The sequence below is a fragment of the Schistocerca serialis genome, chromosome 4 (genome assembly GCF_023864345.2).
Source record: "Schistocerca serialis cubense isolate TAMUIC-IGC-003099 chromosome 4, iqSchSeri2.2, whole genome shotgun sequence".
Taxonomy (NCBI): domain Eukaryota; kingdom Metazoa; phylum Arthropoda; class Insecta; order Orthoptera; family Acrididae; genus Schistocerca; species Schistocerca serialis.
In genome coordinates this window covers 563,604,510-563,620,546 of record NC_064641.1, presented here as the reverse complement: position 1 = coordinate 563,620,546, position 16,037 = coordinate 563,604,510, and the positions used below count along the sequence as shown (strand labels likewise).

The 16,037-nt window shown below is 43.4% G+C and overlaps 1 protein-coding gene across 1 annotated transcript in view; it reads left to right on the top strand.

The window, feature by feature from the left end:
• Positions 1-16,037, top strand: part of LOC126474016 (metabotropic glutamate receptor 4-like) — an 873,060-nt gene that overhangs the window by 826,674 nt on the left and 30,349 nt on the right. The window contains exons 12-13 of the mRNA XM_050101416.1: positions 2,432-2,637; positions 15,283-15,412. Of these exons, the coding sequence (XP_049957373.1) occupies positions 2,432-2,637; positions 15,283-15,412 (336 nt within the window). The remainder of the gene's footprint in view (positions 1-2,431; positions 2,638-15,282; positions 15,413-16,037) is intronic.

Below are 16,037 nucleotides of genomic sequence, written 5' to 3'. Positions count from 1 at the left end.
ACTTAAACCTAACTAACCTAAGGACATCACACAACACCCAGTCATTGCTTCAATGCTGTTACTGTAAATACAGAACGTTATGTTCACCTAATGAACCATCTAGAAGTGCTACAGGTCGCTGATATTCCTGTAAATGCAAACACATTCTTCCATCAAGATAGTGCCATTCTATTAACGCGCTACAGAACATATTTCCTGACAATCTCATCTCCAAGAACGGGAGAAATTTCCTGACCTCCAAGATCCGCTAATTTTTCTGCGTGTGATTTCTTCCTTTGGTTCATTTGAAAGCTCAGATCTTCTGGCGTGACCCACTGCACACTGTCCAGGAGCTGAAGGATCAAATCGGAGATGAAGTTAATCGAATCCCAGAGCCAATCCTGCAAGATGTGATGGTCAGCTTCCGTAAAAGTCTTTAAATGTGTGTGAATCAAAATGGCGGCGGCCTACGTAACGTCATTTTCTAGTGATGGACATTTTAAATTGCAAACAATGTAAATTCACGTTGGTGGATGTTTCAAAATCGCCCGTTTCACTGCCACACCTGCTACACGGCATACGTTATCTGCCTGTCATTTGTGCCACTAGTCTTCGGAACTGCACTACTGGCCATTAAAATTGCTGCACCAAGAACAAACGCAGATGATAAACGGGTATTCAAAGGACAAATATATTATACTAGAACTGACACGTGATTACATTTTCAAGCAATTTGGGTGCATAGATGCTGAGAGATCTGTACCCAGAACAACCACCTCCGGCCATAATAACGGCCTTATACGCCTGGGCATTGAGTCAAACAGAGCTTGGATGGCGTGTACAGGTACAGCTGCCAATGTAGCTTCAATACGATACCGCAGTTCATCAAGAGTAGTGACTGGAGGATTGTGACGAGCCAGTTGCTCGGCAACCACTGACCAGACGTTTTCAATTGGTGAGAGATCTGGAGAATGTGCTGGCCAGAGCAGCAGTCGAACATTTTCTATATTCAGAAAGGCCCATACAGGACCTGCAAAATGCGTTCGTGCATTATCCTGCTGAATTGTAGGATTTCGCAGGGATCGAATGAAGGGTAGCGCCACGAGTCGTAACACATCTGAAATGTAACGTTTACTGTTCAAAGTGCCGTCAATGCGAACAAGAGGTGACCGAGACGTGTAACCAATGGCACCCCATACCATCACGTCGGGTGATACGCCAGTAAGGCGATGACGAATACACGCTTCCAATGTGCGTTCACCACGATGTCGCCAAACAAGGGTACGACCATCATGATGCTGTAAACAGAACCTGGATTCATCCGAAAAAATGACGTTTTGCCATTCGTGCACCCAGGTTCGTCGTTGAGTACACGATCGCAGGCGCTCCTGTCTGTGATGCATCGTCAAGGTTAACATCAGCCTTGGTCTCCGACCTGATAGTCCATGCTGCTGCAAACGTCGTCGAACTGCTCGTGCAGATGGTTGTTGTCTTACAAACTTCCGCGACTCAGGGATCGAGACGTGGCTGCACGATCCGTTACAGCCATGCGGATAAGATGCGTGTCATCTCGACTGCTAGTGATACGAGGCCGTTCCGTATTACCCTCCTGAACCCACCGCTTCCATATTCTGCTAACAGTCATTGGATCTCGACCAACGCGATCAGCAATGTCGCGATACGATAAACCGCAATCGCGATAGTCTACAATCCGACCTTTATCAAACTCGGAAACGTGATGGTACCCATTTCTCCTCCTTACATGAGGCATCACAACAACGTTTCGCCAGGCAACGCCGGTCAACTGCTGTTTGTGTGTGAGAAATCGGTTGGAAACGTTCCTCATGTCAGCACGTTGTAGGTGTCGCCACCGGCTTCAACCTTGTGTGAATTCTCCTAAAAGCTAATCATTTGCTTATCACAGCATCTTCTTCCTGTCGGTTAAATTTCGCGTCTGTAGCACGTCATCTTCGTGGTGTATCAGTTTTAATGGCCTCTAGTGTAGCAGTCACTTGCCGCTGCCCGTCGCCTGCATGTGTGTCGCCATAGAACGCTTTTGTATTTGGATCTTTGCGTTCCAGGCTTCACAAAACTTATGAAGCTCGTAACCTGGTTGGCATTCTGGTCGCTGTATTCAGGCCCCCAACCGTTGCGCATTACCACATGTCTGTAAACAGATACCTATTGTGTATGTGGTTCTGTGTGTTCCAGCCGTTGTGTATGTGGGTCGCCGGCCGAAGTGGCCGTGCGGTTAAAGGCGCTGCAGTCTGGAACCGCAAGACCGCTACGGTCGCAGGTTCGAATCCTGCCTCGGGCATGGATGTGTGTGATGTCCTTAGGTTAGTTCGGTTTAACTAGTTCTAAGTTCTAGGGGACTAATGACCTCAGCAGTTGAGTCCCATAGCGCTCAGAGCCATTTGAACCATTTTTGTGTGTGGGTCTTTTGTTCCAGGTTTCACAATGTACACGACGTGCGTGATCTGGCTGGCGTTTGTGCCGCTCTACTTCGGCACCAGCAGCCACGTGCCGCTGCGCATCACCAGCATGTCCGTCACCATCAGCTTGTCGGCTAGCGTCACGCTTGCCTGCCTCTTCTCGCCTAAACTCTACATTATCATCGTGCACCCTGAGCGCAACGTTCGCCAGAGCATGATGCCGGTAAGGGTACCACCGAATATCCATAATTCTGTAGATATATGCCACTATTACACTACTTTTATGTAAGACAAATGATCACTGTAATTTACGGTACTGAAATTTACAATTTCTGTGTCAGGCATGAATAAAGCAGGGGTTGGAGAAAAATACGGTAACAACGCGAGAGATGTGTGCTTGAACATAAATGCAGATTCTGACCATGAACGGCAACTGTGAAATATCCTCAATACGTCACAAGCGTCAGTCATGGTCTGAATAGTGTTCTGCGTAGTTTTGAGAGCACTGCGTTGGAGCCAAGTGCATTTGAATGTGGGAAACTTTTTTATCCTAGTATGGTGGGTGCTTCCGCTTCAAAGATCGACGAAATGTTTGTTGTTTTTTTTCAAGAGGAACCGATCAATATTTATATCGCATACGGGGAAAGCGGGAAAAGCCATCCGTTAAGTTAGAACGCGGACGAAAGCGTGTGCTGAGTGATCCTGACACAAGGTCGTTGAAGGGGCTAGTGACCAAAAACCAGGGGACGCCAGCTGCCAAAGTCACTGCAGGACTGAATATCACACTCGTCAACTTTTACAGCACCAAAAACAATACGAAGGAAGATCCAGAAGCGAGCTGGAATTCCAAAACCATTCATCAGTGATGCAAACACCTAAAACAAACGTGGTATAGAAGCCCTAAAGCTGAGACCATGGAGCAAAGAAAGGAAGACATTTGGCTGCATGAGTCTTGTTCTCACACTGTTTCCAACTTCCGGCCAAGTTTACGTCCCAATATTGGATCACGGTGGGGATTTGGTGATGATTTCGACTGCCATATTCTGATATTCCATGTGTCCCACTGTTGCCAAGGATTTTATGGCCATTTTGCCTGATCAGGTCCATCTCATAGTACAATGTTTGTTCCCCCAATAGTGATTCTGTGTTCCAAGACGATAATGTTCCTTTTCACACAGCTCGCATCACCCAGAACTGGTTTTGCGAGCACGACAATGAATTTTTAAATCTCCCCTGGCCACCACAGTCACCAGATATCAAATATTTTTGAGCTTTGTGGCCTACTTTGGAGAGACGAGTGCGTGATCGCTATCCACCTCCATCATAGTTACCTGAGCTTGTCATTATTTTTAGGAAGAATGGTATAAGATTCCCTTGAAAACCATGCAAGAGCGGTATTTACCCATTCCTAGAAAGTTAGAAGCTGTTTTGAATGCCAATGGGTTTCCTGCCCCTAGGAATGGTAATGTGTTGTGTTTCTGGTGTTTTCATATTTTTTCCCACCTCCTATACATCCTAAATGGATGCTTGCCGTCATCCCTCAAAACCTCCCAGACTAACCGGAGTGACCCCTTGTGCCCAACCGCTCGAGTGTCGTAAGTGCTTCCTCGAAGCGCTCGAGAACAGTCCCCTCAAATGCAGCATCCCGTCGTGTTCAGGGTCTTCCAGCAATACCATGATACCCCGCTAACGAGCCTGTTTCGCCAAGTCGCCGGTGAATGGCTGTAAACGGGTGTGGATGGCGTCTTCCTGGGTGCCGTCGAGCTTCATGCGCATTACCGTCGCTTAGTCCACAAACAAAAACCATATCTCGTTGTTCTTCAAACGAATACTGTGCTGTCAAAAACCATATCTCGTTGTTCTTCAAACGAATACTGTGCTGTCATGCTTACTGTATGACTAAATCGCAGGTGACCTGTGTGTGTGTGGTCCGAAGCGAAGCTTACATGTGAATGCGACGTGAGGTGGAGACAAACAGCAGACCTATTCGACACGTGTGCGTATCATGTTAGGGCAGTGACGGGGCGGGGGACGTTTGTATGTGTGAACCGACAACCATAGCACTGCCCGTCAACCGACGAACGGCAACAGGGCAATCCCACGGCCAATCGGAGAGCGTGGCGCCAAGTTTCCATAATTTAAAAATGGTTTGTTGTCACTCTACACAACATTAGTAGTTTTGCTTCCTACCGGCATCAGCTATACAGGGTTAAAATTTCGTAACTCAGTTTTTCTCCACCCTGTATTCCCGAAGTTCTCTGACTGATGAACCATGTCCATTGCAACTTAATTCAAACATTCGCAGTCGATGAGTCCTGTATGGACGGTGTATCTTTATATTCTGATAAAATTTATAAGCTATAGGATTAGGAGCACACAAGAATATCATTAACTGTCATAGCAGCTTTTTGTCAGATTATACAGCGCCTCTAAGGAAGCAAGATTAGTAGCTGTACAAGGGAGATTGCTGGTTTCAGCGTACCAGTGAATGCCAATGAATCATGATTTCCGTATTTCCGATGCGTGTGCATAAATACGACGTCTAGAGGCAGCGAATAATAACCGTTTCATGTGAAGAAATTTCCAACATTCCACTGCAAAACATCGACGCATCAGGAGAGTAAGGTTAGCGAAATAGTAAAAATATCATTGAAAATTCATATTTGACATTTATACCCTTTTCAAGTCACCTCAAACTATTCAAAACCATAAAATAAATAGAGTAAAAATTGCACTTATCCATTGTAGTCGTGCAAGGGTACATTGTAAAGTACTGTATTTTCTTCTTTTTATTCGGGTTTTCCTATTCCTTAGCTACTAATTCTTTAGTCTGCTACATCCTTCGTTCAAGTACGACGTGCAATACATTTCTCTACACAAATTCCGGTTTATCTTAGGTTGTGTGATAAATCGCTGCACATAAATGCCCTTCCTGGTTCCATGCTAAGCATATAGCTGAACATATCTGGTGGGGTGAAAGGGATATGTGGTGTAAGTTTTGTAGTATTGACAGAGGAAAAACTTTGGTGACACCAGGAGAAGAAACTGACAGGAATCACATGTTAGTTGGGTTTGAATATGAAGCCAGAATGACATACGTGTTTTCAGCGGCTAAGGGTAGGAACTATGACGGTTGAGTTGTTACAGGAGGTGGACTAGGTATAAGAATTAAATTTTTGTAAGTCAGATATAGATTTTTCTATTTTATATCCTGATAGCACATGAAATGGGAATCATTTTTGTGAAAACTAGGAATCTCCAACGTTAAAACGTGATTTTCTGAAAGTTTTAGAAGTTCTCGAGCTGTTTCTATTGAATTACAGTATCTTCAATAAATAACTTTTTATATGAATAACCAACTTAGAAAGACCTTTTGATACCTCTCAGTGTCAAAGCTACGCTGCGAGTGCCTTGCATCAAATAGTTCAAGATTCCCTCCAACAGAGCTGAATCTTAAAAAATCGATATTTTTCATTTTCATTTTTTCTAGCCCCTTCAAAATTGTGCGATACGACTTTAAGTATGATTTACTGGAAATTATCACGTATATAGTGCACAACCTTTAATAAGTGTGAACTCTACTTCTTCACTGTCAAAATATTGTTTCAATGTGTTTTTTTTTTCATTTTAAATTACATTTTGATCAAGGTACTCTGCCACTCTCTCATTCATTGCAGTTATCTCTCCAGTACCACCCCAAAAACTATACCTCCTGGTATAAGCATCAACCCTACAAAGACCTAGGTAGACCTCTACCTGACAGTCCATAACACAAAAACTTAAGATACTTAGTACGCCTTCATATCGAAGAACGACTTGCTCTTCACCTTGCTTTCCGTAACTATCTTCTCCCACTTGCAATCTGTATCAAATGGTCGAGATCCCACATGTCTTTAAATAACTGTAGCAGCTTCACCAAACGCCTTATTGTGTACCCCATCTTTTAGAACCAAACGCCTCCCTTCTCAGACAGACAAATCAACCACATAAACTGTGTAATCTGTGAAGTCTGCACTATCCTACCCTACCCTTCCCAATCCAAGAAAAGGCACTTTTTTTCCTTGTCTACTTGCTATCTTGCCCATCTTCTATCTACTTGGCCTCTATTACACTTTCCTACACGTAAGTGCTTATGTAACATTCCCACCCAAAACTCTAACCTAAGAGTACCAGGCATTCGTACTATAACAATCCTATTAGTCGTAAAGCAATGCACATCATCAACGTAATGCAACATATCGCAAAATTTCCGTGCTAGTATGTGAATACCTATATGCATGACTTTTAAACTGTTTTAACCCATTGTTGATTTAGACCTACGGTAGCCATGTCGTCTCTTAGAGAAAGACGGAAATAAAGAGTAAACAAAAAGAAATAAAAGCTCTCCGCACGTGCGTTCAACATTGGTTTACAATTATCAATATACTACTTTGTCAGAAAATTCAGGTTCTGAAACTTCCTGGCAGATTAAAACTGTGAGCTGGACAGAGACTCAAACTCGAGACCTTTGCCTTTCACGAGCAAGTGTTCTATCATCTTTTTTTGTTCAATATAGTTCGTTGTGCTTAGTCTGGGCGGACGTCACAAGACATCCGTTCAAGTTGATCGTTGATACCCTGACTCAGTTTTTTTTATTACGCAGCCCTCTGACCGATCACTCTGAGCTACCGTGCCGGCACCATCTGAGCTACCCAAGCACAACTCACAAACCCTCCTCACAGCTTTTATTCCGCCAGTATCTCGTCTGCTACCTTCCAAACTTCACAGAAGCTCTCCTGCTGATCTCGCAGAACTAACATTCCTGGAAGAAAGAATATTGTCCAGACATGGCGTAGCCACAGAGGAGGTAGGTAGGAGAGGAGGTACTGGCGGAATTAAAGCTGTGAGAACGAGTCGTGAGTCGTCATGGGTAGGTCAGCGTGTTCGGTCAGGGAGCAGGCTGCTCTCTGTAATAAAAAAAAAAAACTGAGTGGAGGAATAAAGAACGAACTTCAACGGATATCTTGCGACGTCCGCTGCTACCAAACAACGAACAATAAGGAACAAAATGCAAAGAAGAAAAAAAAGGGTAGAGCACTTGCCCGCGAAAGGCAAAGATCCCGAGTTCGAGTCTCGGTCCAATACACAGTTTTAATCTACCAGGAAGTTCCATATCAGCGCACTCTCCGCAGAAGAGTGAAAATTTCAGTCTGGAATTAAGGTTTTGATTTAGGTACAGTAACAGTAAGTAGTACGATTTTGATTGTTATACCAGCTTAAACATCGATATATGCAAGGTAAAGGACACAAAAACATTACATAGTTTACATTGTTAGCTTACAGAATTAGTAGTTGATTTCTGAAGCCAGTCATGTTAAAATAGCTGTAAATTTACAAACCAATATGAAATGGAATGAAGATTTTATATCGATAGTTCGGATTGTGTACGGAAGACTTACATTTGTCAGGTGGAATTTGTTAGGTACTTTACTAGGATCGTAACACGCAGTACTTGAAAAGATCCTCAGAGAACTTAAATGGGAATCCTAGACAGTGAAACGGAATTATGCGAATATCCTACTGGAGATATACATTCGTCTCTCAAAAATTCCAAGAAACATTTTAAACAAAAAAACCTAATTTTGAAATCAAATCGCACTGGTGTGCAAAACTTAAGGTCGGCAGTAACTTTCGCATGATATGACCCTGCCAAGTAACGTAGCTCGATGAAACTTGGACCATACATAGAAAGAACTGCTACGGTACAGTACAGTACAGTAAGTGGAAGAAATACGCAATGAGATGAATAGAAATGACACACTGAAATCCTCACAATTTATGATGGTCCCCTGGACATTACAAAAGGGAGGACATGATTCTTAATAGAGTGTGTGGTCACAATCGATGACGATGCATGCTCTGCAACATACTCTCATGCTAACTACAAGCCTGGTAAGCAGTTCTTGTGGTAGGGTGTTCAATGCTCTCACCACTGCAGTTGACAACTGCTGGATGGCCGTCGGTGCATGTGGACGTACTGAAATACAGCTTCCCAATGCATCCCGCATGTGCTCAGTGCGACTGAAGCCGGGGGAACGGGAAGGCTGAATATTCTCTCATTGCAAGAACTCCTCCACCAGCGCAGTTACATGCGGTCGCACATTTGCCATCCATAAAAATGAAGTCGGGGTCAAATGCAGCGCCGGAAAGACGCACTTCGAGAAGAAGTACAGTGTCACAATAACGTTGAATGGTGAGTCTACTGTGCTCAATGTTTTTGAGATGAGAACGCGGATGCAACATTATGCCACCGACTCACTATAACGTCTGAATCACCAAAACGATCATGTTCGATAACGTTCGTGGGTGCATTACATGTTCCCTCTTCTCGTCTTATCAGGGTACATCCAGAATCACTACTCAGACTGAACCTTTTCTCGTCCGAGAAAAGCACGCGACCCCACTCCTTGTTGGTTCAGTCCCTGTGCTCTTGGCACGGTGGCAAATTGTGCAACCGATGTGCATGTGTCAACGGAACACAGCGTACTGGTATACACCCATGCAGTCGCCGATCCACCGTGGAAGGTGAAACTGCGTGCCTTTCAGTCCTGTTAAATGGGATTGCAATTGCACCAATGTTTGATGTGGGCCCCTTCTTGCCTGTTGCACAACGTAGCGGTCATCTGCTGCTGTAGTTGACTGTGGTCGGCCACCTCCTCTCCTTCGTCCAGCAGTGTCTGGTTTGAAACGCTTCCCAAGCGCTTGAAACAATGCTGTGAGCAGTACCAAACTCCAGGGTTACAATCGCCACACATCGTTCTTCCAGTTTCCCGATTATTCTTGACCGTGCGAAGTCATCCAAACATCTCCAGGCGATGTTGTAGTGAAGAACACCACCACAGTGCAACGTAACTGCTCTCCGATTAACACACACTATCTTTTCCAGTTCCTTCAACTGTCTCGAATTGCGATGCCAGTCCCATTTTGGCGCTATAATCACGCTGACCTAACGCCATGTGACTTCCAGCTTCTGTACACGACTGTCAGACCTCTGGCAACATGTTCTCACACTTTCATTTTTTCCACCGAGCACACTGAACTCACATTCGGAAGGACGACGGTTGAAACCCGCGTCCAGCCATCTCGATTTGGGGTTTTCCGTGATTTCCCTAAATCGCTTCAGGAAAATGCAGGGGTGGTTCCTTGGAAAGGGCGTAGCCGACTTCCTTCCCCACCCTTTCCTTATCCTATGGGACCGATGACCTTGCTGTTTGGTCCCCCCCCCCCCCCAACCAACCAACCAACCAACCAACCAACCAACTACCGAGTAGTTAATATGTTATGTTACTTTAGTTATCTCGTCCTTAACTTTTGCAGAGCAGCGTATATTCAGAACGTTGACAAAATTTGTCTCAGTTCATAGTAGGGATGGGAAAAACCGCCCAGTTAAAACCGATACCTGATTTTAGTCCTAAAAAACCGTTATTTTTCGGTACTTGTTTGATCTCGGTTATAGCAGATGCTTTAATTTTTTACTGGTAACAGGGTATAAAACCGATATATAAGTATTCCATTGCAGTCGATCTAAAATTTTTGGTTTTTAAATAAAACTTTTTGAAAATGTGTAAGTTATGTGACTTCTGATAGATTGGTGTCGTCTTTTAATGATACTGTATGTCACGAGTGGAGTCAACTTACAGATCAACACATTACAGGAAAAGTATTAATGAATAGATTGGCTGGTAAATATTGGCCAATGGATTACTTGATTCGTTACTGAAATTCTAACTTTATAAGTTGCGTTGCGACAGAGTTACGAAAAAGTTTTCAGCGATCCAGGAAAGGATTTGCTTTATTATAATTCCAGTCTTGCATCACAATGTATTTGTAATACATTAATTTCAGTAGGTAAAGACTATCGTCAGGCCTAGAAAAATATAACCACTTAGAGGTAGCCTTATTTACATACGCGCTCCTAACTCTACCAATGTAAAGCAGAAGACACCATAAACAACTGTTCAATATGTACATACCAGAATTGCATTACACATATCACGGCATTACATGTCATGGTGCTGTCAAAGTCATCACCCATTTCGACTTCGTCAAACAAATAACACTGTGGTATGTATAGAGCACCATTTAAGCGTATGTAAAGAGCACCATTGAAGCGTACATACTGTACATGAAGAGAGAGAGAGAGAGAGAGAGACAGAGAGAGAGAGAGTTATACCGACGTGCATCAGCAAGGAAATTGTGTCCACGTCGCCGAAGCACGTCAGTTTACATGATTTCAAGGAAGTACATTCCTCATGCTCAAGTATATAAAGAACTTAGTTATAAAAGACACGTAGAAGATAGTACGGAAATTCTTTTGCTTACACGCCAAATAAAAAAAAATGTAATGGAAAAGGGTGCTTTATTAAAAAAACCGATGTCAGGTGATTACATAGTCTCTTTACACAATCTAAGCAATTAAATTATGCAAAGAATTACAGCTCACTAGGAAAAACATTATCAAATGTAGACGTACGCCCAAGCAACATGCTCGCCAGATGGGAACTCGCGATAAACTACAGGCACAACAGTAAAATGGAATAAAAATATCACTGGCCGTCAAAGCATCATTGCCACAAGCCATCCATAAGACAGTCAAACAGTCAAGTATCAATACGTTAAAATATGTGGTATAAAAATACAAAGTCTAAAAGGTATAGTAACACATTATGACGTATCAGGAATCCCAAGTCATTGTAACTGTTCATGACATTTCAGATGTTTGGCTAGTAAATACAAATTTATTAGTGGCCGTGCTACGCTGGTGCATTCCACTCGCTAATCAAGAGTAGATAAAGTGGCTCACAGAAAATTAATGGGACGAGTAAAAACGTTACTGAGAAACAGTATTAGCTATTCTTCTGATCATGAGTAGCTTTTTTATTATCAAATAAGTTAAACAATTTTGTATACTGTGCACAATATCTGTGTACAAGGCAATCAGTATTAAATACACGGACGAAAAGACGGAAGGCATCATAAGAATACGTTAACAAAAGACTAACGCGCTCTGGGAGGCACACCCGCCCTTGCTTCTCCCTCACTCCATACTCGAATCTAACAGAATTAGGAGTAGTCTTCGTCCTAAATTGTACACAGGTTTCAAGACAAAGACATAATAGACGTTTTAATCCAATAGCATTTCATCGTGGAGGTAATTTATAACTAGTAAGAAATCTAATTATCTGCTGACCATTTTTCTTCACATTTCCTTTTGTGGTGTTAAGTGGATGGCGGAGTCTGTCCAGATGACGTTATCTTTCTAGTATACAAAAACAAAAAACATCTCCAGCTTCACTTCCAGATAACTTTGTCCAATCGAAATGTTTCCTTCCCTGACGTTCTTATCTTCCTTTCAGCTGACTGATGGTTCAAGTGGGATTTACAGAGAAAACACCATGTTTAATCGCCATTCAAGATGGTTTTCGGAACGATGTCTCCTGCTTCTGCAATTAGCATTCACGCCTGAGCGTCCTGGTTAAGGAATCTTATCGGACACGTGTATAAACAAGCCGGTAGCCGAATAAAACCTCATGCAGAACATTATGAATAGTCGTGAGGCATAACGGGACTTTTAATAATATCTCATCGACTGTTGGTCGACTGCCTGCCTGGATGGGCTGAATGTTTCTGCCGTTGGTGGAAGAGAACTGACATCAGCAATAATAGCAGGCGGCTTCAATGCTTGTGCGACCTTCATCAAAACGATTTGATTTTCCAACACCTGCTGTTTTTTCGCAGTCTCTTTTTCCTAAGCTTCTTCCAATGTTTTCAGATCCTGTGATAGACATTTTTCGTAATAGAACACACACACACACACACACGCACACACACACACACACACACACACACACACACACACACACACACACACACACACTGAAGGAAATTTTTACACCATGAATTACCAGATCGATATTTATCATACTTTGTCAAGATGTTCATCACATAACGGGTATTTAATGGTTAAATTTTCATTCCAGCCTGAACTGATGTCCAGCATCAAAATCAGTATGTTGTGCGGTCACCATAGGCATTAATACGTTCTTGTATTCTCTGTGAAATGGAAGCAAACAGCCTCCAGTTGTCATCATGAAGAATTTTTAACATGCCTGAAACACATGCAACGTCAGTTCAAAGAGATTAATGGCTGGAGGCATCACAAACTTGTTCTGTGGGTAATAAATCAGGGTAACGCGCTGGCCACTCAAGGATTCGTACATTCCTCCAGCAGTACATAAAGTGGACTGCAGCGTGGAGTGTCGCATTGTTCTACTAGAATACGCCATTGGGTACTCTGATCATGAAGCTATAACAACTTGGTTTACCTTTTATACCACATAGTGTCAAGCATTCAGCCTCCCTTCAACAATTACCAAGTCAGCCCTGTTGAATCTAATTCGAAGAAGTGGAGACGTATGGGTCCCAATAATCACTGCTTCCTTTAACCATTCACCATGTAGTCTACGCACACGCTGGCGTTGGTCTGAGTGCCACAGGTGGAAGCAAGACTCATCGATGAACACCACAGGACATCAGTTAATGTCCCACATAACTCTAGCTCTGTACCATGCAAACTAGTGACTGCTGTAACTCCACACAACATTCAGCGAGTCGATGACATCATTCGCTGGGACCGTCGGGTGACTGCAGATGATTTGTGTCGCATTACCTCCCTCAGAAAAGGCAGAATGGTGATTGTTCAACAACTTGGAAATTCAAAGATTTGTGTATGGTGTTATGGGTGAACGAGGCATGCCACTAGAAATCTCAACCCAGATTTTAGTACTCTTGTCTTGAAGGTGTGTGATAACACACTGCCCCTAACCCACGCCCAGATTTCAGTTGTTCTTATCGGTGTAATTGTCAGACAGTCGAAGAGTCGTACAGTCTTCCCGTGGTGTAGGGCTTCTGGAAGGACTCGTGCCTCCTCTCTTGAACTGATTCCACTCGTTCTACTGTCACTGCACTGCATCCAACTGTAATCTGTTAGTACGATGGTCTAATGTCCAGCGTGACAATCATTCGACCTTCCCCAAAGTCCGAATGATGGTGGTAAACTGCACGAACACGTCCTCTGGGCACATTGTTCTGCAATTCCTGTTTGAAAAGTTCTAATAATTTTAGACAACAGGTAGCCATCAAATATTCACACCATTCTTCATATGTAGCACACTACGTTATGCAGATGATATTGCTATAGTCACGGAGACAAAAGAAGATCTATAGGAAGTCCTTAGAACAGTGGACAGGATTCTATGCAACCAGTACGGAATGAGAATAAACAAGAAAGAGACTAAAGTGATGGTATGCAGTACAGAAGCAGAATATGAACCTCTGAGAATGATAATTGGAAGTGAGGAGCTGGAAGTGAGAGGAATTTACCTACCTGGGAAGCAAAATCACAAGGAATGATAAAAGCCGGAAAGAAACTGTGAGCAGAATAGAACGGGCCAAAATTGCATTAAATCTGAGAAGGAACTTACTCACCAGCACGGACATCAGTCTGACAATAAGGAAACGTATCATGAAAGCTTTCGTTTGGAGTGTGGCCCTATACGAATGTGAAACTTGGACAATGGGAAGAGAAGATTCAAAATTGTTCAAATGGCTCTAAGCACTATGGGACTTAACATCATAGGTCGTCGGTCCCCTAGACTTAGAAGTACTTAAACCTAACTAACCTAAGGACATCACACACATCCATGCCCGAGGCAGGTTTCGAACCTACGACCGTAGCAGCCGCGTGGTTCCGGACTGAAGCGCCTAGTACCGCTCGACCACAGCGGCTGGCAGGGAAGAGGAGAGAAGACGGCTAGAGGTCCTGGAAATGTGGTGTTATAAAAGGAGGACGAAGATCAGCTGGAGAGACAAAGTAACAAATGAAGAGGTGCTTAGAAGAGTACAGTAAACCAGATTTTTTAGAAGGCATATCCAAAAAGAAGAGAAACTTGCAGGGCACATCCTAAGATAAAGCAAAATTGGAACAACAGTATAAGGTGCTATTAAGGGATGGAATTGGTGGGGACGACCAAGGATATCATACGTTCAACAGATCATGAATGATATTGGACGTAACACATACGTGAAAATGAAGAGGAAGGCAGACAAAAGAGAGGAATGGCGCTCTGCTGCAAACCAACCTCAGAGTTGAACACTAAAAGAAGGAGAAGAAGAAGAAGTGACGGCACAGCGGTGCGTCACTATCATCTGTCAACCTCATGTATTATCTCTCATGTGACAGAATTGTGATGCTATTTTTCGACAGGACATGTTCTTCGACACATGCAACGTGTCTCTATGAACAGCCTGTCTATTGTTGAGGCACTACCGGAGCCACACAAGATCGTCATATCTGCCCCCGGTAGTCCATGTGTTCGACCAGGTCAGACGTCAACTTCGTCACAATGCTAATGCCTCGGGTATCAAGGACTAGCTACAACAGTTCCAGGCCATCTTCCCTCAGGAGAGAGTACAATGGCTTTCTGATGCCGTTCCATACCTAAACAGTGCACGCATCCAGGCCAAAGGCTGTGCAACATCATATTGATAAGCCACCTCATACTGCTAATATCTTTATAAATATGACTCGATTTTGTAATCAATGAAATAATATCACATACTATCTCAAATCGAAGTTTCATTTCATTTGCTCTTACCCTTCCGAGAGCTTCACTTTTTTGTCAGTCAGTATATATCCACGAATGGTATTTGTACATGTAGATATCATACAGTGAAAACTAACTGCATTGTCACTTGATTGAGAGCTACATAAGAAAACAGCAGGAAGTAGCGGTATCGCGGACTGACAACCCTCCGCTTCCGCCTGCAGGTGCGGTACAGCGCCAAGAGCCCCGCCGTCACGGGAACCACGCAGACAGGCAGCATGATGGCCGCCGTCGTCTGCGGCCAGAAGCCGCCGATGCACCCGACGGGCATCTCATCGCAGACCACCGACTCCGGTGAGTAGGCACTCCAGTTACTGCCGTTTCCCAAATTACCGCAGGCGGCACCTAATTCTAGCGTCAAAGAAAGAAAAGCAAGGTATCTAAAAGATAAGTGTGACCTCTAGCTAAAGCTTCTACGCAGTCAATGTCACTAGTAAACTCCAGCCTGTAGACATTAGCTTTGCAGGTACTCTGTTTGAATCCTAGTGTTAGACGAAATCTGTCTCCATTTTTTGGTCAAATAAGGGTAGAGAAGACATAGTGCCGGCCTGAAGTTATTGATGATCACATTTTGTTCTCGTGTACTCATTTGAATCCAATCCCATTCGCAGTATCTCGTGAAATGACAAGGTATGAGACGTTTGTAGTACCATAAGCTTGTTCATTTGTCTTGTGCCCACAGTAGTTAGTAGCTCTGTCACAACTCTGTTTTACTGTCTCACACACACACACATACATACATACACACACACACACACACACACATACACACACACACACACACACACACAAACACAAACACAAACACAAATCAAACCAAATAACAACACAAACAAAAGACAGACCAACACATAGCAACAGTCGGCAACACTACACATGGGAAACACACATATGTTGGTCACAAAATGGGAAGTGCAAG